The following is a 25,612-nucleotide window of genomic DNA, read 5'->3' on the forward strand; positions in this document are numbered from 1 at the left end:
AACGTTCCCTGAGTCAAATGAGCGTTGTGGTCGTAGCTATGGAGCCCAAGATGCTTTCCTGCCACCCCAGGTCCTTTCTTTAAACAGGCTGAGTAACTCCAGAAAAAGAAACAAGAATAAAAAGCTAAACACTTAAATGTTGTGGATTTCTGGCATGACTTTCTTCCTGCCAAAGCCTTTGTGTTTCTCTGGGGTGGAAGGGCAGCTGACATACAATGCTAGAAAGTACTAGAAGTCATCTAATTCCTGCAAAGTCAGCTTGTCTCCTGTGAGCATATCTGGACCCTCTCTGGTGCTCAGATGCCCAAGGAACAGATCAGCAACATTGATGCTGCATGTGCACATCTGCACAGCAAGCCTGTTGCTTCTCTTAACACACGCATCTGCTGATGGTTTTCCATATCAGCAGATTACGCAAAAGAGAGGCCTTCAGCATTAATAGATGCCTGTAAGAATCACCTGATAAAGAACTCCAGATATTTGCCACGATCCTGAAGTTATCCACTGCTTGATAAAATCTAGCTGTGGTATTTAGCACTGCTAAATCAAAAGCAAGGCCACCTTGTTAGTGAGTCAAGGGAAACAAAGTGCGATCTTAGCCCCCTGGGGGTATTGAGCAGTTCCCAGTGGCACAGGCAACACTATGTGAGCAAGAAGCCACAATTTGGGATATTCCTCACTTCTTTTTAATTCCTTTCAGTTTTTACTATAGACAGAATCATGTTGTGTAGTGCATCTGGGAAATGGGAACCAGCACAGAAGTTTGCCAACAGAGGGTACAGAGTTTATCCAGTTAAGAAACTGCCTGCCAGCCTGACAAACTGACGATGAATCAGCAAAATCACCAGAAAATACTCAGCAGAGAGTAACTGTGTCTTGGCAGTGGCAGGCAAGATGACCTAATATGGCTTCTCTGTTAATACCTCTGCTGTTTGCTCACTGATTCCGTGGGCAATTTAAATTCCTCTCCAAACATTTAAAAGACGACACTCACTAAGTGGGCAGCCTCACTGGGAAAACGCCTGTGAAAGTTACATCGCATGCTGTGCCTCTTGCTGGTTGCTCAGCAGATTGGGCAGTCATCACTGGAGCCCATGATTCCCTGCACAGATACTAACAGGAAACCCAGCTGGTGCTCTGGCAGCAGATGAGAGGAGCAACAAAGGAAACCAACAAAGGTTCTGTGTGTATAGAATGAGAAAATGCCCACCCCAGACAGGGTGATTATGTCCCATTGCATTAACTAATCCTTTTGCAAAAGGGATTTGCCTAAAGAACGTTTCTAAGAAGGCTCTACCACTCCCCCATTCATAACTAGTACAGTTCACCCTGTGACATGACTGATTTCCATTTCTGAGCGCTGCTTAATAAAAGCAGCTCTTACTCAGATAGAAGGACACAGTCTAGTTGGACATAAATTAGAAACTTGACATCACAAAATGTAATTTCCCTTAAAATAAACTCTGTTTGCTAAATCAGAATACTAACCTATTTGTTTTCTTCTGAGATATGACCAGCAATGCCTGTCTGACAGGCTCAGTCAGACTGCTGACATGAGGGACAGGCACTTGTTCTGTGGTCAAGAAATGAGTGCAGTCACTAAGCCAGGGAAATACTCTGTGGGGCTGATGCATCAGTTCTAGCAGGTCCCCATGCACATGAATTCAAATGCCTGCCATCTCCATCCTCCTCGGGCTCAGTCTGGGAAGGCAGCCTTGTCGTGGAATCACGTCCTTGATCTATATCTCCCATCCACTTTGCACAGACAAACAAGAGGAGATCAAATTTCCCAGCAGGATTTGAAGACACACCACTCATGACTGCTTGAATGAAAAGCACTTTTGTCAGTTAGCATAAAAACATGTGATTTAAAGAAAAGAAATCATGCTTAATTACAGGGGACAGATGTTTTGTCATTGTATAATTAAGCCTCAAATCTGATCTGAAGACATACAAATACAGAAATAAAAATAATGCATTCTAATGGGCTCATATGCAAGGCTATTGCACTGAACACATACTGAACCCAAACCTCAGTTTTCATAATAATCTCAAACAAAAGGCCTTAAAACACCTGACAAAAAAGAATCTTAAAAGTGAATGGCAATGCACAAGAACAATGCGAAAGTGCTGTAGACGACAGAAAATTAAAACCAAGAATTGCCTCTTTTATAGTGAATAATTTCCATTAAAAGTCAGATTTTAAAGCCTCCACTTCTAAGAACAGCCCCCGTACTTTTTCAGCAGTGCAAATAACTTCAATGCACCATTTATGCAGCAAAGCACTAGGAAAGATAAACACAAGAACCAGGATTTAAATAAATACTGCTATTAAAGTACAATGCCGAAACTTTTGCACATTTGCTGAACCAGACAAAGGCCAGGCCCTGTTCCAAGGAATTTTAATTCTCCATAAAGCTACATAACCATATGGAGAGGCCCCAGCCAAAACAAGGGGTTCACAATACCTTCCTCAGGGTCAGTGCACAAAGCAATCAGGCAGCCTGTGGCTGAGGAACACGTTTTGTCCTGTAAAAGGGTTATTCCTCAGGAGCTGTTACTTGGCAATGAGAAGGCAGGGGTCTGCTCAGTGCCTGCAGTGCGCTCTCCACTGGCTCTGGAAGAAGATGTCTTGAATTCTGCCTTGATGGGGCAGAAACTGGCTAACAGTTCTCACCTTATGCTCAGTGGACCCAGCTTGCAGCAGGAAGAGGACAAATTCATTCATTCCTCACTAAGGAAGAGACCTGGTGGGCAGCTATTTTGTGTGCAGCTATTTGGTCAGCACTGGCTGTCTCCCTGGTAAGCGTCTGAGAGAGTGTTTGCCCAGAGAGCCTATTCTATAGTAGAGGAAACTATGAAGCAAACTCATTCTGGTTATCTGAAGGAAAGCTTCCTTCCTTAGCTGCCAAGCACTGCTGCTGCACCTGAAAGTGGTAGCAGCATGGAGCTTTTCTCTGGCCTTGGTGGGCGAGCACAGAGCTCTGGCCAGGATCAAAGTCCTGAGGGTAAATTTCATTGAGCTGCAAACCTGGGGCTGTTGCATGTTAAAGTTCTATAATATCACAAGAACAATGAAGTTTAACCCTCTCTGATGTTACTTTAGGGTGATTAAGAGTAGATACTGACCGGTACTCTGCTGTGGAAGACATACGATTCTGATAAAGTAACTCATCCAAGTTTACTGACACACTTTGTTTATACTAGTGTTTATATTTAGTGCATCCTCTTTTCTCCTAACCCTTCAGACCTGAATAATTAGTCAAAAATTCGAGGTCTTGTAGATTGTTCCACTTAGGTGGAGAAAAAAAGGACAGAGTCAATTACATTGGTACATATCCAGTAACAAAAGCAGACTGCTTCACACAGTGCAAAAGGAAGGAAACAATCCCAAACCATTTCCTCCCACATAACTTTAAGCCTCTGTCAGACAGTGCCCACAAACTCCCTCTCCAGACATAATCACAGGGTCATTGTTTTCCATGATGGGTCAGGCTCCCTGGAAATTTTTCCAGAAGTGAGAACCACCAGTCCTTGGAGGACTGGCAGAGACAATGGCACTGCTTTGTTTTCATAAAAAAAGGGTGGAAAAAAACATAATCGACACCATATCATAGCACAAACATGGGGTGTGAGGAATTACTTGGCAGGATGTTGAGCCCAGGTACAATGGACAAATGTTCTGTGTAAAGAAACAAGTACTTGGAAAAAGAATTTTAAGTTAAAACTCTAGTTTTGCTGCTGTGTGATGGATTTCACAGGCTGCTACTCTGTTAAACACCAATTAGCATATTTAAGACTCATCCCTGGCTCCCATCTTTCAGGCCTCCTATACCTTTGAAATGCAGTTGTAATGGAGTTCTCAAAGCTTAAATTAGCTAACACGCAGCTTACATGCTGATTATGTTTGCATGACAGCATGCATGCACATGTGTGAACAGTTACATCCTCTGTAGGTTTGTGCAGTTCACATTGCTTGCGTGTACCTGTAACATGACTGACTGTGCCTGTGCAGTGGCTGTGGCCCCGAGTGGAATGACACACTGCCTTGTGCCTATGAAAGCCAGGTTGCAGGCAGCACCCAATTATCTGCAAAGCCAAAACCTCCTGAGCGTGCCGATTCTGCTGCTGGTGCAATTCTGCACATGCCTATTTGCTGAGAGCAAGCCCCAGCGAGCCGTGCTAGCAGAACCAGCAGCGCGATGGTTCTGTGCCTGCCCAGGTGTGAGTCCCAGCTCTGTCCCTGCGCAGAGGCTGGAGGTGCGGCCGGGCACATCACAGCGCTGCAGCACTCGGGGGGTGGCTTGCGCACCACCGCCGCGCTTTAGCGCCCGGACCCGTCCCGCGGCCGTGGCAGCGGCCAGAAGCGAGGCTCGGGATGAGCCGCTCAGGGCCCGCGGCCGCACGCGCCCCGCCGTCACCTGCCGCCACCGCCGCCCGCTCGGCGCCCGGCTCCCAGCGAGCCCTCTGCAGGCGGAGCTGTGCCGGGGCCACCAGCGCCGCTCCGAGCGCCGGAGCGCAAAAGGAAGGGAGCCGCTGCTGAGCGGGCCCGCCGAGCCGCCCCCAGCGCCTGCCCCTCGGGCCGCCCCGCTCCCCGCCCCGCGCCCCGCTCCGCGCCGCGCGGGGCCGCCCCGCCGAGGAGCCCCCGCCCAGCGGCCCCGGCCCCGGCCCCGGCCCCCTCCCGGCGGCGCGGCGGGCGGGCGGGCATGGCGGCGGGCGGGCGGCGCGGCGGCGAGGAGCTGCCGGTGTACCTGGCGCGGCCGGGCGCGGCGGCGGCGCCCCGGCAGAAGCGCGGCGGGCTCTTCTGCAGCGTCGAGGGCGCCTTCGAGAGCAAGACCCTGGACTTCGGCGCGCTGCGCGTCGGGCAGCGCCGCGCCCCGCCGCCCGCCGCCAGCCCCGGCCCCGGCCCCGGCCCCGACCCCGGCCCCGGCCCCGGCCCCGGCCCCGGCCCCGACCCCGACCCCGACCCCGACGAGGTCCGCGCCGCCTCGGACAAGGAGCGGCTCCAGAACCTGTGCCCCGACGACGACAAGGTGAGGGCCGGGCCCGGCCGGCCGCGGCGGGGGCGCGGGGCGGCGGAGCTCGTCCCGGGGCGGCGGGGCTGGGGCTCGGGCTCGGCGGCGGAGCGGGGCGCGGTGCCGGGCGGAGCTGCCGCCGCTCTCCTGCGCGGGGCTGCGCCCGGCGGCTCCGGAGCCCAGCGCGGGAGACGCGGGGCCGCGGGGCTCGGCGGCTCCGGGCGGAGCAGGAGGAGGGGGCAGCCGCTCTGCGCCGTCGTGACGAACAGTAACTTGCAGCGAAGTCTGTGCTCGGAGGAGCTGCGGGCAGCGCGGGCTGCCGCTGGAGCTCAGGCTGTTTTTTTTTCCTGCTAGTTCTGGTTAACCAGGAGGCTCCACAGTGTCCTCCTGCGCTTCCTTAAAGGAGGGAAAGAAGGAGAAAGAAGGCTTTGCTGTCATCGTAGAGTTTGCAGAGCTTCTGCCTGCGATGTGTTATGTCGGCGAGTTTTGGAAATAGAATCAAACGATCCACACCCCATTACCAAGAATGGTAAAGCTAAGCATTAGAATAGCTGACTCTTTTTACTATGTTTGCTCTTTGTAAACCTGAATGAAAGGACATCTCCCCCTCCTCCCCCAAAGAAGGGATTTTGGAGTTGTTACTCTTTGAAGTAATCCCAGCCTGATCCTGATCTTGCATTGACACAAATCAGAAGTACCGTATCTGAAGCTGGGGACATCACGTTGGTCTGGAACTGACACCAGCGAAGGTAGCATCAGGCACAAAGTTCCTAAACTCATACCGATCTCAAAGTAATAAATAAATACTCTCCTAGCTCAGCAGCATAGATTCTTCAGCCATAGATTGAGATTGCTTGCTTTTTTGGTTCTGATCCCATATACGCCCGTGTGAGTTTGGCAGGAAGATCGTTAAGTTAATAACGCTGAGGAAATGCTTCAGTTGGGATTTCAGTGACTCTGTTACTCATTTACGTATGAGGCACTTGCTGGCCTGTGGGTCAGTGAGTAAATCTGAGGCTAAACTTTTCAGTAAATAGTAGGCATAAGGGCACTGTTTTTCAAGGGTGAACAGGGGAAATAAATAAAGTCCATTTTAAAAAATGGAAGCAAAAATCACTAAACTAAATAGCAACCTTGCAGCTTAGCCTGAAGAAATGATGTGGTGATGTCAGGATTCTGCAGAAACCTCAGCTTGTATCCAGGGTACAAATTTTGACAAAATGCAAACACTTAGGATCTCGAGGACTAAACTCACCATCTGGAGCCTGATGGGAGCAGAAGCAATGAAGTGCAATGACTTGGCCTGTTATGCCTTTTGGGAAAAGCATCAGGCGGTCCTCAAGGACTGCTGTCTTCTGTAAGAGCTTCTAGCTAGGCAATTGGTTGCTTTGAGGTTTCTTCCTTGCACATTTCTTTAGTCTCTGCTTTCTGGTTTCTTATTGGCACAATATTTGGTTCCTGCTGTTGAGCTTTGCTCCTTTTACAGTCCATTTTACTGAGTCGGGAAGAAAATTAACGCTATTCCTGTCAGCACTGACCTTGTCTGTATGGTTCAAATAGCAGCTGCAGAACTGAACACTGAAGTAACATTAAGCTGCTGCTTGTTGGAAAAGAAAAGGAAACTTGTGACAGCCCGTCTGCAGGCTTTGCTCCGAGCTTCTTTGTATTAGCTGTACCAATAACTTGGAACAGTGTCGTTCCCTTTTAAGGTCTTGACTAGACCCTTGTCTCCAGAGTTTTGTAGCTGAGGTTTTCCTTCAACAACTCCTCTCTTCCCAATGTTTTCTACTCCTAGATTTCTTCCTCTGAGGCCTTCCGCCTGACAAGCATCAGCAACCAAGCCCTTTTAATCTGCACTTAGTGCCCGAGAAGGTGGGAAGCTTCACATATAAATGTTCTTGTGACTGCATGACCAGAAGGAATCATATGACTTTTTACTACACCTTTCAAGTTCAAGAGTGTCCCGGAGTACAACAGTCCTGATGGGAAACACCCATCTTGCATACTGAGCCACACTATGGCAAGTTAATGTGTCTGTACAACCACAAAGAGTTTGCTTGCATTGAACTTTTTGCAGATTCAGAGCACACAAAAGCTCCTTTGTCAAGACAAATTGAAATCAAACTTCTTTGAATAATTTGACAGATTAAGAAACAGAGAGAAAGGTTAAGTGACCTACCCTTGACCAAGTAACTATTTACTAGGAAAGCTGAGAATAAAGGACTTGCCTCTGCAGAAAGCAGCAGATAGAGTTTTATATCCGAATTTTTCAATGAACAAATTCTTGGAAATATAACATACCAACACACCATTTCTTTTTTAAGGGCATTAATTATAATTAAAGCACCACTATCTCTGCAGGAAGATAACTGCAATGTATAACTGCCCTGTAATAGTATGTAGTGTCACACAACCTGTCAGCATAATACAGGACCAGGTAGATGTAACCTCACTTCACTTTATTGCAAAGCCTATTGGAAGGTCAAGAACAGAGCTGTGGATTCAGGCACAGTGAAGTAATACTGCTGTGCTACTGCACAGTGTATGTTTAAGAGCAGTTAGGTGCCTTGCCTTTGCTTCATCAGTGGGAGTCTGAGCTTTGCCACTTGATTTGGGGGTAATGGCAGTGACCAGTCATTCAGGCCAGAGAGTCGGAGGCAGCTGGGGTCGGGGCTGTGGGGGCTGCTGTGTGCCTGCACAGCTTTCTGGACTTGCAGATTACATCATGTATTTTACTATAATGAAGTCAGAGAGAGTTTTCTGTGGCTCACAGGCAGCACCCTCTGAATTCCTGTGGTGGGGGCATTCATGGGGGGGCTGGTAATGTTGCAATACAGCCTACAGGGCTCCTCTGTTTGAGCTCCTGGGCATCTGCAGAGGCGGTGTGGCTTTGAGGAGTAGAGGAGCGAGCTTTACAGGCACAGGGTCTCCTCTGTGCTTGGTGCCTAGAAGAATAGTAAAGCAGAAGCCTGTGGTAGCCTCCTTAATGGACCTCCTCGGGGCTCAGCTGTACGGGATCCCTGCTCTCCATCCTTCTGTTCAGTAACACGGGCGAGGAGTGCTTGGCTTGTTATGCTTACCCCAGACTTCTTGTCCCATCCTGCTGCGTAGTTCTGCAGTGAAGTCGTCATTTCCAAGGCAACTGGCCGTGGTCCCACAAACAGGGGATTGCAGCTTCGCCGCAGGCTGAGGCTGTGCCGTCAGCCAGGCTGCAAGGGAGCGGGCTCTAGCTGGAGGCAGTGGGGCGAGGCGCGCTGCGCTGAGCGGGCCATGGGGACCCTCCCACCAGCTATTGGCTTCTTCCCGGAGGTGGCCGGCACCACGCAGGCCCTGTCCCATCCAGTTGTGTGACACCACTCATATTGTTTGTGCTAAATCTTGGGATGACAGAGGGCTGCCTCAAATGGAGAAGGAAGATTGAGTTAACTCTGTTCTTTCTTATTTTTTCTTTTTCTGACACTCGTAAAATTTGCTATGACTTCAGCATTCAGCTTTTTTTTTTCCATTGCCAGTAATTTATGGCAGAAACTCCAAGCCAACAGCAGTCTTTTCCTTACTAGCGAACTTAGTGTGATCTAGAAATTGCAGTTGTGCACGTCCTTTTAGCACCATTTAAAATCTTGTATTTATGCAAGTGATCATAAAGCACTTTGATGGCATTGATTCATAGCCTCCATACCACCCCCTTCAACAGAGAGCTGAGGAAAGGTTTTTTTTATTTCTCATATTTCTGTAGAATATAGGAACAAACCCAGGCCACTGAACTAGTTCAAACAATGCAAATACAAGAGTAAAACCTATATTGTAATTCCTGGGGTTTTATGCTAAATACACTCATTTTTATTGAAAAAAAATCTTGCACATCTTTTTTTTAATTTAATTTTATTTTTTTTAAGAAAGCTGTTGCCTGCAGAACAATAACTGGTCATTTCTTTGGCTGTTAATGACAGGATACAGGTACTTGCCTGCACTTACACAAAACTACCAAGTTTGTTAAGCTGTCCTGTAGGTGGTCAGAGCTTTGCAGGGATTTAGAGGGATTCTGGCCTGTTGGTGTAAAAAGCGTTGTGTGCTGGGAAAGGAGTTTATTTCTATGTCGGTGACACAGTTTAGCATGCTCTTTGCCTTTGCGAACTGATAGCACAAAAGAATATTTAAAATGCAGAGCCAGTATTATTTCCCCCCGCATTTGACAGCCAATAATATGTCCTAGCTCTGGCACATTTTATGGAGGCAATGGGGAATCACCATGCAGGCCATGAATGTCACAGTATGCAGCATGTTCTAGTGATGGCTCATTCCAGCAGATAAGGGAGATGATGCTTCCTTTAATACTGTATATATGGTCTCCAAGGTTGACGGAAACCATAGCAAGATGTGCACATGCAATATTTCCTGATCCTGCATGAGGAAAAGTCTGTTCTCATGCATAGCTTCCAGAGTAGCTGAGATTGTTCCTCCACTAACCACAGATCAGCAGTGGGCTCGCTTATTACTCTGCTGGGGATGCCACAAGAAAAACACCTGCAGCAGGAGGTGACATTGCTGATTCAGTAGCTTTGCATCTTTCCTCTGAAGTGTTTCTGGATGGTGCCAGCCCAGCATAGTACAAGGGTCTGTGTCCCTGCCCAGCTGCTGGTTGTAGGGTGAGATGCAGAAGCGAAGGGCTGATTCCCACGTATCTGTGCTTGTAACAGATCCTGAGCCATTTCCTGGGTGATGGTTACACAAGAACTTGCTCAGCTACAGGGAAGGGGACAACGATGCTTTGCCTCTGCCCTATGTGGCTGGGGGCCCTATCAAAAGTCCTTCTAAAGTGTGGCTTCCTGCAGCCGTCTGCAGGTCTGAGGCTCCAAGCAGAAGCTGGAAGAAGCGTGTGGCTTCCTCACACAGCACCTCACTGTAGTGGTGCCAGGGGGTGGTCACGTAGCGTGAGCATCCCAGCAGGTAGCATTTCATCAGTAACCAGATTTTGGGAGCCAAACAAATTCTGGATGAGCCACATGGGTATTTATTGTTGTCATTGCAAAGTTGCATGCAATTGTTTTTGCAAAGCACATTTTAGAAAAGAGTAAAACAATGAAAAAATTCTGAATTGTAGCTAAACATTTTGAGATTCACAAAGCAAAACTCACTGCTTTCTCATTTGAAGTTTTTTTGCTGTGTTGGAAATCCCTTCAAGCATGTTGTATGCACACAGTTGTAAGTGTCAAACACAAGCATCAGTGGGTTTAAATTGAAGTGTTGTGGTTTGACCATAGCAGATTCGTTGGCTCCATCCTAAATTAGCTTTTCCTTTTGTTTTTGTCTAAGAAGTCAGCACTTCCAGCAGGTCAGAACAATCTGGCCCTGCTTGCCCCGCAGGGAAGAAGAGTGTTTGGTGAGGTGAGAGTTCTAGAGTACGGGACTGCAAAACGTAGGTGCTAGAGGGAGCGCTAACATGGTGTTGGCTCCCCTGTGCCCTGGCAGCCCTGTCCCATGCAGTGTGTGGGGGGTGCGGGCAGTGTTGGCTGGGCAGGGCCGGGCCAGGGGTGGGTTCTGCTCGGGAGGTGTCGTAGCTGCATGAACTGGGGACAAGGAGACCTGCTCGGCAGTCACAGCTAGCAGAACATGAGGAAGGGGATGGAGGAGAAATGCGGCCTGTGGAAACCTGCAGTAGTTCTTGGGATTTGCAGATGTTGGATATCAGAGCAAAGTCAGTAGTTTTGCAGGTTAATGGAGTATGAAATCTTAAGTGCTTTGCCCAAGAAGTTGGTGCCACTCTTACGTGGTGGAAGAAAAAATGAAAAACAAATCAGAGGTACACAGTCCTTCAGGTTGGTTTAGAAATGATGAGAAAGCCACTGGAATGGTACCAGCTAATGCCTAACCTGACAGAATTTATTGAACCATTAAGTCTGAAGAAAATAGCCTGTAGGCAAATATTAATTCATCCCCCCAGATACCAAGACCCCCAGTCGTCATCCTGAACCTGAGCGTGGATGACAGATTCCTTCAAGAGGTGGTAGTCAGTGCGTGAGTGTGTAGACACTGAGCCTTTTGGTTTTTCACCAGATCATCCTGGGACAGTCAGTCCATGCCTTTTCCACTGAATGCAGAAAGCCCAACAGTGTGTGACCTCCTGCCTTGGTTGTTTGTGTGGGAGATGGTAGATCCCGTAACTGATGTTGGGCTGTCTTGCCTGTGAGCAGCCAAGCTGGGGGGGATGCACCCTCGGGGACTGAAGTGCTGAGGGAGCCCCAGGTGCGTTCTTGTACTGCTCTGGCCACCACTAGTGGCAGTCTTTATGCTTAAACACTAATGGGTGTCATATCAGAAAAAAACCAAGCAGGTGCTGTGTTTGATTATGTTGAATGTGCTGGTGGCACCGGCTGATTTTCTTTGGTACTTTTTTATGGGTTTGCCATTTTTGTGGTTCTGTAATAATCCAGCTCAGCACAGGAGTGGGATGCAGGCTGCCCAAGGCTGCTGGGCCACCCAGGCCCGCATTGAAGCTATTGAGGTCCAGGACCCACGGGTGTTTACTACGGCCTCTTCAGACATGAGCTCCTCCCTGTCCTGCACAGCTCACGCCTGCCCTTTCATTCCTGGCTTCCACTGGGCAGACTGGCCATTGCAAGTGACATGAAAGCAAGGAGGTTTTGGAATTATAGAATCACAAAATAGAATCATAGAATGATTTGGGTTGGAAGGGACCTTAAAGATCATCTAGTTCCAACTACCATGCTAGATCAGGTTGCCTGAAGTCCCTTCCAGCCTTGTCTTGAACACTTCCAGGACTGGGGCAAGAAACAAGCCCCATTTGTGATGGAAACGAACACTGTGAGACCCAGAAAAGTTATTTCCTCTGTGTGGCCTTCTCTGCAGAAGTGGTCTGAGTGAGTGCAAAGCTGGTCACTGACAGTCCGCCCTAATCCCGAGGAAAACCATAGTGGAGACCAGCTAGAGCTGTATTTGCTCTGATGCTTAACCTCAGGAGCAAAGTTAGGAGTTTCCCTATGTAGACCCCTTCCATTGTTACCTCTGCAAAGAGGTGGAGAAAGTTGATTTTTCTGCTGGGGAGCAGTTTCTATGATGGCCAGAGGAAACGGGAGGAAGAAACAAAAACCAAACATGCCGGCAACTTCCTGGAGACAAGGCTGAGGAGCTGGAAAATATAGCAGTGCCTTGGCTGGCTCTGCTGGGCTGGCTCCTGGTGGTGGGTTGGATTCAGCAGCACTGTTCTCATCGATCTGCTGGGACGAGCTGAATACCATTTTAGAGCAAGTGGGTTTGGATCCAGCAATGGGTGTTTCCATTCAGCTGAGGGGAGAATAGTGGTGAGGCTGAGCAGAACACCCAGACCTTCTTTCTGTTCCTTGCACTGCACGTGAAGGGGAAGACATCACCTCTGTGCCTCTGTGTCATGGGCTTGGTCTGGCTCCTCTGCACTCAGAGGGAGTTGAGTCATTTCAGTGGAAATCCAGATGCTCTTGTGTAGCCAGAGTTCACCCTGTGGAGAGAGCAAAGCATGCAGTGGGAGCGATACCCCTCCAGGCTCGGTGTTAGCGTTTGGCCAGAGATGGGCTTTGGTGGAGACTGTGTCACCTGTCCCGGGCCCGACAGGAGCCTGGCCACCCTAGCATTGCTGGACGGATCCTGTCCATGCTCAGTGTCAAATAAGCTGTGTCCCGTGCAGCCGTGGGGATGGAGCTGTCAGAGGGCATGGAGCAGTCAGTGCAGGTGAGGCCAGGACCCTCCCAGCTGCGTTGCACCAGGCATGGGTCAGAGGCTGCAGTGCGGGGCTGGGGGGTCCCCAAGGGACTGGCCCAGCTCTCTGGTGACATCCTGTGGAAGGAGCACCCTCACCAGCCCTGAGCAGGCTTGCTTCGGGAATCCTTGCCGGGGATACGAGACCATGCAAGGAGAAAAGCAATTCTTCTGGCTAGGAATCAAACCTCTATCTGGGCACCCCACATTTTTTTCCTGCAGGTGTGGCTGTATGCTCTGCCGCTTCTTATTCTTCATCCTATTGTTGCTTTAATCAGGAACACACTTTCAAGTTTCAAGCACTCGTGTCCTCCAGGGTCATTTACAAATTCAGTTTTTGCTGCCACATTTGATTGTGTCTGGCAAACCCAGTGCCACCTTCTTGCTCTTAGGTTTCTGTCCCCTCCCTTTTTCCCTTGTGTCATTTCTGAAATGAGTTTGAGAGCTGCCTCCTCCTCTCTGGGTCCTGGTGGCTCATCCTGTGCAGAGGTGTGGGAAGGGACCAGGGGAGCAGCTTTGGCTGCCAAGCTCCGGGAGGCTGTGGTTGTGTTAATGCTAATACATTGATGTTCGTAGTCTGTCGTAAAACCAAGGTGTACACACTGCTCTGCTATGCTCTGTGCATTGCTGTTGTGTTTCTAAAAGGGGAACTGGAGCAGGCAAGGTGCTGCTAATGATGGTGGTGGCACTGGGCAGGGTGATGAGGACAGCGGCTCCATCCCACAGCCTGTGAGCTATCCTCTGGGCTGCCAGCCCTTGCCCAGCCTCTCCCTTGCATGGCTCTCTGAGCTCCCCAGGAGAGGAAGAGCACTTGCTGAGCCACCCAGTTCAGTGTTCTGCAGGACCAGGCTGTAACTGAATTAATAGGCCTTAAAGCAGCAGTCACTCATGTACACATATTAGCATATTCCATTTGACATGTTTGATTTCAACTTCATTTGTTTCTGGCAAAGAGAAGAACTAGCTCACCCTTGCCTTGTTGCCTCCTCTGCATGCCTGCCTGCTCAGGGGTGCACGGCTCTATTGCTGTGATGCAGGGATGGGTCTGTCTCTTGCAGTTTGGGGTTTGTTCAGCTCTCAGAGGCCTTGCAGCCCTGTTGGGCCTGTGAGAATCCTCGGGGACATTTGTGAAAGCAACAACGTCCTGTCTGAGTGAGTGTCAGAGCTGGGGGCTGAAGGCAGACTTGCTCGTGGGTGGCTGGGCTCCTGAAGGATTTAGCACTCATTTTCCTCAGGGAGTTAGTCCCATAAGTGACTATTTCCAGAGTTTTGTCTCTTTTGAAGATAGCAGTTAGGTTCTGCTGTCATTATTTGAAATGTAGTTTTGTCACCATCTAGAATAGAGTAGAAATAGAACAGAAATTCAAAGTGCTTTTAAAATTATTATTCACTTCTCTCCCTTTCTCTCTTTCTCTTCTTTTTTTTTTTTTTTGGCTATTTATCTTAAGCCTGGCTGGTTTTTCCAGCTGAAATGTGGTTAGGTAGGTGTTCATTTAACTGGTCTGTGGGGAAGTTGCTCACTGTTGGTGGGAATGAGCTCTGTCCCTGGGAGCAGCAGCCTGGAGTCCCCTGCCTGCCTGCGGCAGCCTCAGAGCAGGCAGGGCAGGGCGTGCTCTGGAGCTCAGTCTCGCTGTGCCTCCGAGCACCGGCTGTCCGAGTGTACTTGGGGGAAGCAAGGCACCTGGTCACTCATGAAGCCTGCAGACTGCCGGGCCTCTCAGCTGCAACTTGGAGCAAAAGCCCTCGGTGAAGGCTGCGTCAGGGTCACCCACCTTCCCTCCATCTCTGGCCCTGTTTCACTTCAGCTTGGGTGAAAGTTAGGAGTCCTGTCAAATTGGATAAAGCTAACTAGTATTAGGCCTGTTCTTAATTGCTGCCTGTGAAGAGCGTAGGGTAGTCCACAGACCTCTGGTTGTCCACAGGCTGGGAACTGCTGTTTCAATAGGGACGTTGTCTCGGTGTTTGGCATTGGCACACTGGAGTTGCTATGGGCTCCTGATGGTCAAGGGCAGCCCCCTTCAGGGACTTCGGCTTTTCTGGAGCCTCGAGCATGTTCTGTGAAGCAACATGTCTGCCAGGCTCTGGAGCTGGTTCATGAGGGTTTTGTGGATGGCATCACTGGTAGCCTCACTCCAAAGGAGGAAGAAAAGAACAGTCCTGAAATTACTCTGGCTTCTGCTAATCCTTAATAAGACAGCAGATAAATTCTGGCTTGAACAATTGCCTTACCTAATGTCAGTTTGGACATGTGATTGAAATCATGTGGTAATCCAGCTGGGGCGGAGTGGCAGTAATACCCAGTGCTTTTAACATGACAGTTCCTTGAAAACATCAAGTCCTGACCTGGAAATTTAGTTTGTTTCAGGCCTTACATCTGTTATTTTTTCTCCTTGTTTCCACTGCCAAAGCCCCAGTGTATATTCTAGCCAGGATAAAACTAAGCAGAGTTGCTCCACTGTGGAAAAACTTGTGTCACGGCCCCCCACCTGCCTTGTACAATATGGAGGCTGTCTCCTGCTGCCTCTTGGCAGACCTCATGTGTGTCCAGCATGAACAGCTGAGCCTCAGATTCCTTCCCATTCTTGTCTGCTCCTGAGTGGGAGTTTGAGAGGCTGCAGAGCTCCATGTTGCCTCTGGGAGATGGTGTAGATGGTGGAAAAGCCAGTATGGCTGTAAGTGTTTTTCAGTAACAGAGCCAGTGGGCTTTCTTCCCAGTTTCCTCTCACTCTGGCTTTCAAGTTGAACGTAAGAGAATGGGACAGCTGGAGCCAGCAGCACTGATAGTATGGTCATCAAACACTTGTGAACACTCATTGCATGGAGCTGGACACTCCCACAGAAGTAAGGGTGACCCCAGCGATGGGGAGAGGACAGAGTGTGGAGAGAGCCACAGGTCTGGGTCAGCCACCCCCTTCCTTCAGGACTAGACAGACACACAGACAGACAGACACACACACACACACTCACACACAAGAAAAAGGGTTGTGTGTGGTGGAAGTTCCTGGTGTGCTGGAGTAGGATTGCCTGACCAGCCTCTTGAGGCAGCACATCCTGCCAGAGGTTCCACCTAGAGAGAGTTCATCAGATGCGTTCCCATCTCTTGGATTCACTGTGCCCCAAGGTAGCTCAGACTCTGAAAACCTGACTGTTTAGGAGAGAGGAGGGGATGATATTATGCAAAAATACATACAGGAGAAAGGAGACTGCACGGGGATGAGCCACCCTGAACATCTGCTAAACATTATGACACTTGAGCCCTGATTTATTCCACCACTGGTTATATTCACTGTACCTCAGTTGTGTCTGTCTGTAAAAGCACCATTGATCACATCTGTGTAAGACTGGTGGGACCTATTTTCATCCTTTGCACTAGAGCTGGGTCAGCAGCACCTTGATCTTTACAGACATGTCTTGAGTCAACAGCTGAGCATTGATAGGCCACAGTCAGAGTTGGTTCCATTTCGAAGACAAAATCCTTGCAGCAGCACATGCCTGTTCCTCTGCTCACACTACTGGTGTTCCTTGCCATGCTCCTATCACCCATTGTGGCCATACATTAACATCTAATTGTGTGTTATCTCTACAGGTTTTTCTGAGGGTATGAGCTGTAAGAGTGTTGCCATTTTAAAATAACTTTCCAGTCGGCTCTGCTTCGTATTGAGGATGTTTTGAAGCATGTGAGTAACACCTTGCTGACTGCACCTTGAAGAGGCCCTATGAAAAAGAAATCTTTTTCAGTGTTGAATGTGTTGGGGCCCCGGCAGTGTAAAACACGCTGTGTATTTATGCAAGCGTCACACAGCAACCAGGAGGAAAGCACAGAGGAAGGCTCTGAAGTCACCATGGCTGGCCAGCATCCAGGGGGCTGATGCAAGTCCAGCTCTTGAAACTGAAAACTCAAGTCAGTAGCGTATATCTGCATAGTCATTTATCTAATTAACTGCTGCTCTTTTTGTTGCTGACACCACACCAAATAACATGGTACCACAGAGCATGGGGATACCGTTAAACTTTCTAGAAAATAGGTGAGTGAAGTTTCAGGAGGTTTGGCAATGAGGGTCAAGCAACTTTCTCACATGCCAGGCCCAGCCAGTCCAATCTCCCCAAAGTCCAGGACTGATTCTGGGTGCATCACAGCGTTGTGGCAGGAGCGCTGCAGTCTGGTACTGTATCTCCTACCCACCCCCTTCTTGGTCAAAGAGGCACCAGCCCAGCCCTGCTCCTCCATGCCCTTTCCGACACCTGCAGACTGCTTCCAACACATGGATGCATGGGGAAAGGGGAAGGCGTTCAGCCCTCCTGCTGACTGCTGGGCTGCTCCAGCTGTGGGGTGGGATGCAGGAGGCAATGGGCCAGCTGGGCCGTGCAGCCCATGCAATTTTGCAGATGCCCTGGTTGTCCTGGCAGTGATAAGTAAGTTATTGAGAAGCTGCTGACTCACCTGAAGGTGGTGAAAGTTTTTTGGACTTAGCAGAAATGTGTATCCATTCAAACTTTCTAAGAGCTTCAGCAAGATCGCATTTGAGGAAATACATAGGCCATTTGTGCTGCCAACACTGGTAGCGTTTACATGGGGCACAAGGTTGTCAGAGTCAGGTGTGTACTGCATTGTATTTTTGTTTCCAATACTTGTGCTTTTGAAGGAAAATCCAAGGTGATCCAGATGCACTCTGACAGTACAAAATAACCCGTTCCTTCAGAAATCTCTTTAATTTACTATTATTACCTTGACAATTTTTAGCTTGCAAGGAGCCGCGTTGGTGGCCAGCTCCCTCGGCTGCTGTCTTTGCAGGCTCGACCCAGGCACGGACCTGGCCCCACACAGGGCGGCTGCGCTGCTCGTCCTCAGCGGCCGGGCCCCGGGGCTTCCCCGGGCGGAGGGGCACGGCTGGGCGCTGCCCGCTGCCGCTGAGCCGCGTCGGGCGAGCGGCGCTCGCTGCCGGTGGGCGCCGAGCGCTGCGGAGCGCCCGGGGGCGGTGCCGAGGGAGCGGGGCCGGGGCCGGGGCGCCCCCTGGCGGCGGCGGGCGGGGCGGGCGGGGCGGGGCGGGCGGGGCGGGCTCCGGTCCCCGGTGGCGGCGGGCACGGCGGGCGCGGCGCGGGCTCGCCTTTGTGCGGAGCCGGGCGGAGGAGGGCAGCGCAGGCGGCGGCGGGCCGGGCAGCGCCATGTCGTACCAGGGCAAGAAGAACATCCCGCGCATCACGGTGCGTGCCCGCGGGCCGGGCGCGGCGGCGCCGCCGGTGCCCAGCTTCCCTTTGCGCGGCCGGGGCCGGGGGCGCGGGCGGCGGGAGCGGTGCGGGGCCGGTGCCCGGCGCCGCGGGCCGGCGCGGCGGCGCGCAGACAAAGAGCCGCCGCCCGCGCAGGTGTCCGCGCCCGCCCGCGCCCGGCGGAGCCGCGCCCGGTGCCGGCGGCAGGGGCGCCCGGCGCTCCCCGCGCAGCGCCCGCGGGTCCAGCCCGGCAGCCGCCCCGGGGCCGCCTCTCGCCGAGCCGTGGCAGCGGGTGGGCGCGGTGCCCGGCCCGGGCTCGCAGCCCCGTCGCGTTCCGCGGGGGTCCCTCCCGGGGGGGCAGCGGCCGCGGAGGCGTCGGCCGGGTGCGGGCGCTGCGGGCGGGCGCTCGCCGTGGGCGGCGCGGCCGGGTCCCGCCGGGCAGGGGCCGGGGCCGGGGCCGGGGCGCGGGGTCCCGCGCTGGTTCCCATTGTCCCCAGCAGCGCGCAGCGGGAGCGCAGGTGGGGCGGGCGGCAGGCGAGCAGAAAGCCGCCGGGGCGGGGTTGCAGCCCGTCTGGTGTGCTCTTTATCCGTGGTCCGCGAGGTGCTCTCCGTATTCGGAGGCGCTGCGCTGGATTCCGAGCTGATCTCTTTCTTGCTGCATCAGGTGCGGCGGTCCCCATTGCTGGCGCAGTAGTGCAGGGGACCACACCTACCGCGATCACAGCCCGTTCGTGCCACCTCAGCGAGAAGAAAGGCTGGCTGACATGTTTTCTTTGAAGCTGCAGGGAGGCCAGCTGCACGGGGGTCCCACGGGTGCCTCTCTGTGTCGCTCTCTCTAGGGTTTTCATGCTCTGATCCAGCTTGCGCCTTCCTTCGTGGGGTGCAGCTGCTTTCCTCCTGGAGGAGGCTGCATGGGGATTTTTTTGCTGGGAAAGCAATCGGGTCTTTCATCTTTTTGACGGCTTTCTGCTGACTTCATATAGCTCTTGTTTTTCCTCCTGAGGACAGCTTTGGCCTCTTGAAGAAAAAGGAAAGACAAAGCAGTCAAGCTTCATTGTGCTTTTTAATGTACAGATGTGAACAAATTACTCCCAAACAAGCACAAAGGTCATTAACCACTATAAAAAGAAATTCTTTTGTCAACCCAGATTCTCAACCCAATTGCTTTAATAAGCAATATTACCTCTTTACAAATCTTGGCTTTTCAGTATCCCTAGACTGGTTACAAGAACATTATTGCTGGAGGTGGGATTTTCCCCATTCTCTGGGTCGTTTTCAGCAAGGACCTTTGTGATACACTTTACAGGTATGGGGGCTTGTCCCTGCTCCTCTGGACTCCATCAGGGACTTTCTCACCTCAGTGGTAACAAAGTCTCACAAGTTGCCTTTTTTTTTTTTCTCTCTGTTAAATCCTTCCCTCCGCCTACTGACGCTTAAAATGCTGCCAGTGAGTGGCATTTTGGGAGCTGACACCACAGGTGGTTCTCTCCTGTGACTTCTGCAGCTTGGTGAGGGCCCTCCAGGACTTGCTTGCCCTGCTTTGCAGCATCATCACATTCTGGTTGGGGTGGTGGAGATTCTAAAATTCTGGTCAAATAGCCATATGTTCCTGGACACATGCTTTGAGGTCCAGGGGAAGCAATGCAGTGGAGTCTGTGTTTGGGTGGTCTTCTCTCATTTAATAGTATGGCAGAAAGAAAATCTCAACTATATTGGCTTCCCTCAAAGTAAGCCTCTGCAGTCCCTTTCTGCAGGTCATGCCTCCCCTGGGCATTGTGTTGATTGCTTATTCCTCCTCCCTAGATTTCCACCCCAGAGTCTATTCTTGCCTGTCAAGACACACAGCAACTTCTGGGGATGACAGACTGTCAGCTAAACTGTGCTTGTTAGAAGAGAAATTTTGGAGACTGTATTGTGCCATTAGGATAGAAGATATCTCAAAGACCTTCAAAGCATCACAGTTGAGAGGTCAGGAGTATGAAGGTACACAGAGGAATGCTAGCAGATAACTCACCCGTCAGTCTCAAATCTGATAGCACCGAGGCAGTGGCTGAGCCTGCAAATGAAAGGAGTAGTAGTGCTTTCACCATGTCTCTCACCCCACAAACAGGCAGGTTTGGCTTTTGTGAAGGCACTGGAAATCTGAATGGTTTTACTTCCTGACAGCTATTGTTTGAACTGTCTAGCATAATTCTGGAGATGCACAAACACTCCCCTCTTATTTCGTCTCATACTCAACAGCATTGCCGTCAGAATTAGCAGTTAGTTTCTGACAGTGATCTGTAGAAAACCAGAGTTTGCCTGGTGGATCTGTTTGCGATTTCTGGTCTTTTCTAGGAAAGCCATTTTAGTGAAGAAGCCAGAAGCTCAAGTGAAGGGTGCATGTGTTTGTGTGGGGTAAATTAGTGTGGAACTATTCCCAAACAGAACTGGAAAAGCCTGGTCAAAAGTAACATGTGACAGAATGACAGACAAGACTGTAGTCATGAAGAAAGATTTGGAAATATGGGCAAATCTGTTGGTTGTGGTGTGGAGCAAACATGAGGAGGTGGGAGGGGAGGGTTATTGAATCTTTTTGTTTTTCCCAGTGACTGCTTCATCAGCGTGATAGGGTGTTGCTCTTCACTGGGCCTTTGGCTGTGCACAGTGCATTAGAGACCAGTAAATGTGCTGTTACTTTCCAGATGTGTACTGGTGCTGGGATACCCGGCTCAGGAGAAAAGTCACCCTGAACCTTGTGTGTCTGTTGAGAGATTCTTTATTAGCTCCTTTTTAAAAAAAATTTTGTTTTGTTTTGTTTTCCAACATATAATCAGGATACTTCCTCTCTTCCTCTCCTTTCTTGCTATTCACAAGACGTGAACATTCCTGCAGAAGGAGAAGTGGAAGACCAAAATGAGGAAATGCCGTTTTCACAAAATAGCTATTAAGGAAGCTGCTGGTTGAAACAAAATGTCCTGGTCTTTGTGCTTTGGTCACAAAAGTCTTTTCCATCCCAGGTAGACTGGAGTTCCCATATCTTCTCATGGTGTGGGCCATGCCTTTCCCTTTCAGCTACCCTGTCACAGCCCACAGATGGCATCTCTGTGATGTTTCTGGAAACAGTAAGGTCTGCACAGGGATGGTTAGCATCTTGTGTCAGGTGCAAGTGGGGAGAAAAGCCTCAGTTACTCACTGGGCAGAGTTTGGTAAACTGCCAGCCATCGCTGTGGTATTCATTACCAGCCCACACGTCATGGGGAAGAACATGTGCAGTTAGCAGTTCTGCTGGCCCTGCTATTCCAGCCTGGGGCTTTTCCATACTCTGGTGTGGTCCCTTAATAAGGAGGAGACGTCCAGCCGCTGATGACACACCATAGCAATTAGTGTCTATTCTTTTTCAAGGGAAAGAGCAGTAAAGCCACACACCTGCTTCTGTACTACCCTAATTATACCCCTGTGCTTTGTCAACAAGGTAAGCTCTATTCTTGGCTGGATCCAGCATCCTGCTGGAGGCAGCTGCCTCCCTTTCCTGCTGCAACATCACACAAGAGATGCTAAGAGACCCCCTGACACTTTGGGATCTCAGATGACCAGGTGATGCTTAAGAGCGTAAGGAGCAGAGTGTGGGCAAGAGGGAATGGGTAGTGGTTTTGAAAGCTTCTTAGCACTGATTCCAAATGCCAACAGGTGGAGGGACAGAGTGTCCAGCACAATGTGCTGCCCAGCAGAGCAGAGGTGTTGGGTACCAGTGGTGATCCCAGTGAGCCATGCAAGGCTGTGCTGGAAGGATGCTTCCAGCCTGACCTGTGGGGGGGTGCCTGTGCCTGCAGGAGTGGAGGCTCATGACAGGCACCACTCCTGTGACCTGAGGGCTGCCGCCAGCTGCCCAGGGACCGGCTGAGACACGCTCAGCAGCGTGGGCCAGGTGGACAAGCAGCAGCCTTGTGCCAGCAGCTGGGCAGAGCTGCCTGTGGCTGTGCTCAGGGACCCCTTGCAGCTGTGGCGCTGCCCCGGCGTGTGGCCCTGGCAAGGAACCGGGTTCCCACTTGCCATCTGCAGCCAGGGGCTGGGCGGGGGCCGTGGGGGTACGCGTGGCTCCATGCCGCTGCCAGGCCTGGCGGAGAGGAGCTGCCGTGGCGCCTGCCTGCTCCCTGCACAGACAGAGCTTCACGTCTGATAACAATGGCTGGTGGCACAGCCTGACACTGGCTGGCAGGGGGACACGGTGGGTGTGGAGAAGCACAGGCGAGCTCTGGCAGGGGAACAGTGCACTAATTGTGATCTGAGGCTGCTCTGGATATGCGTGCTGCAGAAGCCTGTCTGTTAAGTCGGCCTTGTTTCCTCTTAACTGTTTCATCCTCTTCGTTTCCACTCCCCCTACCTCTTTACGTCTGGGTGTACCCCTGAATGGGATGTCATTGGGATTTTCCTTTTTTCACTGTGTTGTATTTTTTCCTCATGGTTAATGGGTGGGCACTGGTGCAGCCCTTGTCTCTCCTGTTCTCACGGGGATGGTCTGGCAGCCAGGCGTGGGGTGGGCTCTGGGGCAGAGCCCGATCCCCTGAATGAAGGCCTTGTTCATGCTCCAGCCGTAGTGAGCCTAGCAGTTTTATTTGTGTACTAACCGAGTTAGCACTGAGCAACCCTTCATGTCTGCCACAAAGTGACCATTTGTATTTGTATGCAGGCATATTTTCTGACTTCATATTAACACTTTATTCAGCAATTGTCAAGTATTTCAGTCTCTGACTCCTCACACCACTGGTGCTTGTGTCGCTTTGCTTTCTCTGGTCTGATGTGCAGGGAGAAGTGGACAGCATCAGTGTTCGCTGGCGCTCCTGGTTCTTGTGAAAATGAACTCCAGGGCCCTCAGAAAGGCAAGTTGGAAGGTGCGAAGGGGATAGGCAAGACATACCATGGCCTAGTCGTGTTATTGGATCTGGACAGGTTGAGTCTTTTATTGTCTCCTTGAGCAGGCTAGCTGAAGCCAAGCATGATCTGCCAGGGCATAGGGAACTGGACATATGGGAGAAACTTCACATACAGTTGACTGCAATATAAAACGAGAATTTTCTTCCCTTTGTTTCTCACCATAGCCCCAGTTCTTCTGTAGCTTACGCCTGATACTGTTGCTTGACTATTGCTATCTGCATTTTTTATAGTGTTACTTAAATATTGATCATTTGCATCCCTAGAAGCCACAGCTCAGCTGTTTTCCCCTCTGACTGACAGGTTATAAGGAAGTGGCTGTGGTCCCATTTCACTCCTTTTGGGTTTTCTGAACTTAAAATGACAGTACGGTAACTTAGATGACATTTATACAGATGCAAAGGGGGACAAGTACCCTGTGCCAGGGAGGAGAAGAATCAGTGGTTCGTGAGCAGCATTGTTTGGGTCCAGAGTCCTCAGTCCCAAACCTGGGCATCACCTGAGGTGTGCTGCTGGGGAGAGGGGCAGCAGGCTGAGAACTGGCCCCAAGACACGGCACTCCTAGGCCAGCACGCCCGGCTGGTCTGCTACCTCTGCTGGACCCAAGGGTGGAAGATGCAAGCAAGGGGTGCCCACGATCCCAGTGTCACAAGTCAAGGCAGCGTTTGCCTGTGCCAGCAGTGACCTGTTACGGGTGGCTGCTGGGAGCTGTCCGGGGAGGTCTGCGACCAGCACCATGCAAACCTCTGCTGGACCTGTGTCCCACCCGCGTTCAGGAGAGAGGGGAGCAGAGCCTGGTCTGCTGCTGGGGAAGGACTGTGGTCAGGAGAGAATGGGGCACAGCTCCAGCCCGGTGCCACCCTGCCTGGTGGATATGGGTCCTGTTGTGCCTTCAGCTGTGCTGAGGGCAAACCTGATCTTAGACAGGGGACCTCGGGATACTGCAGGCTGTTAGTGCCGATGAGGAGACCGAGCCTGCTGCCCTGCCCAGCACCAAGCTGCAGCCAGGCAAGCTCACCGTGCTGTGTGCTCCCTTCCCCACCCAATTTCTTTGTCTCGACCTGTATGAATGAGTTGCTGTATAAGGCACACGGGCCTGGAGCTTTGGCTGCTGTGAGATGCAAGGGTGTGAGGGAGTTCTCTGGCTGCAAATGACCACAGCTCGGTGATATTTCCAGAAATCACCCTGGGGCAGCAGATGAAGAGCAGGAAGCCCAGCTCCCTCTAGAGGAATTAACTGTGCGGGAACCCCCCAGGATGCGCCTGCATGTGAGCCCTGCGGAGGGTTGCCAGCAGCCGCGGTCCAGGCTCGCACCGTGGGAGGGACGGACCTACTCACTCTCTGGAACCTGGGCTACAGGTGCTGGAGGGAGCTGAGGGGAACGTGGGGGGAGCTTGAAAGCCAGAGGGCGGTTGGAGGTGTTTTAAACAGTTATGGAGCCTGCATATCCTCTGGAACAGCAAAACCAGCTCTTGTCATCTGAATGCATGGTAGCCATGTGTGAGATCAGGTTGTTTGACTTTGTACCACGTGCAGCCCATGTTAAGACTGGTGCAGGTGAAGGCAGAAGATGGACCTCAGATTCCTCAGGCTGGGGTCTGTTCCCCACATGACAGCATCTGTTCTCTCCCCATAGTGTGTGCTGGGTTGTCCAGGCCCAAAAATGAATGCAGGAAGGGGCACAAGAGCAGTTCTGTTCTGGGTGCTCTTCTGCTCCGTCTGTGCTCCTTTGGAGGTTTCTGGTCATTTATGTCAGTAGAAAGGAGAAGAGAAGAGGTGGTAAGTGACGAGATGGGAATACAGTTCGTTGCCTCCTGTAACATTGTGGAACACCTTGGAAGGACCACCCTGAGCATTGCAGGGGAGGGACAGGTCCAACAACAAATGCATCATCTTTGGGGCTGCCTGTTCTGCCAGTGGTCTTTGCAAGGTGTTAACAGATGAGAGAGACATAAATTGTCATCTTCAATGAAATGTATTTTGCACAGTATTTGGATCATATTTAAGGATGTAGGAAAGCTCTCAGTAACAAACTTCCTCTAAATACTGGTATGTGACTTGTGCTGCCTCTGGAACTATGTGCATAATGACCTGGTGCAGGAGGCTCTTGACTTTTCCCTGTATATTCTGTGGAAGCACATTTGCTGTGTCCCCAGTGCCTCTCCTTTGTACTCATTCCACCTCAGCGGTGTTCCTGGCAGCACCTGTTCCCCTCAGAAACAGCCCCATGAGTTTGATTTTTTCAGTCCTTGTGCTTGTCCTGTATTTTCAAGTGTTGGTGCAGATGTGAACTTTCTGCAGTATCTGCTGTTGGGGTGAGCTGTATGATGCAGTAGAAGAGCACCCAAGAAAGTCACTGTACCAATGGCTGACAAATGCGTGCATTGCCTGCTACTGACTACTGCTATATTTTTCCCTTCACAGAGTGATCGTCTACTCATTAAAGGAGGGAGAATAGTCAACGATGACCAGTCATTCTATGCTGACATTTATATGGAAGATGGTCTCATAAAGTAAGTATGGGACTTCCATAGCATATTATTTCCATCTCCCCTTAAAATAGCTTCAGGTTGGATGGTTATTGGTTTTTCATGGATATGGTCTGCACCCTGCCTGCCAGCTGGTGAAACTTCACCGCTCACTTTGATTAGAGGCTCAGCTCTCCACAGTGCGTATGGGCACATATATGATGCTTGGCATGTTTATACTGAATTGCAGCTGGGCTGGTGGC

The 25,612-nt window shown here is 50.9% G+C and overlaps 1 protein-coding gene across 2 annotated transcripts in view; it reads left to right on the forward strand.

Moving 5' to 3' along the window:
• Positions 1 to 4,691: 4,691 nt before the first annotated feature.
• DPYSL3 (dihydropyrimidinase like 3) overlaps positions 4,692 to 25,612 on the forward strand; it is a 36,396-nt gene continuing 15,475 nt past the window's right edge. The window contains exons 1-2 of one of the 2 annotated variants that reach the window (XM_080555248.1): positions 4,692 to 5,033; positions 25,306 to 25,394. In XM_080555248.1, coding sequence (XP_080411374.1) covers positions 4,707 to 5,033; positions 25,306 to 25,394 — 416 coding nt within the window. In that variant the 5' untranslated portion in view covers positions 4,692 to 4,706. Of the gene's footprint in view, positions 5,034 to 17,801; positions 17,967 to 25,305; positions 25,395 to 25,612 lie in introns of those variants that run through there. The other variant, XM_080555249.1, reaches the window with a different exon arrangement.

Source organism: Anser brachyrhynchus, assembly GCF_964034855.1.
Source record: "Anser brachyrhynchus genome assembly, chromosome: 14".
In the NCBI taxonomy this organism is placed as follows: domain Eukaryota; kingdom Metazoa; phylum Chordata; class Aves; order Anseriformes; family Anatidae; genus Anser; species Anser brachyrhynchus.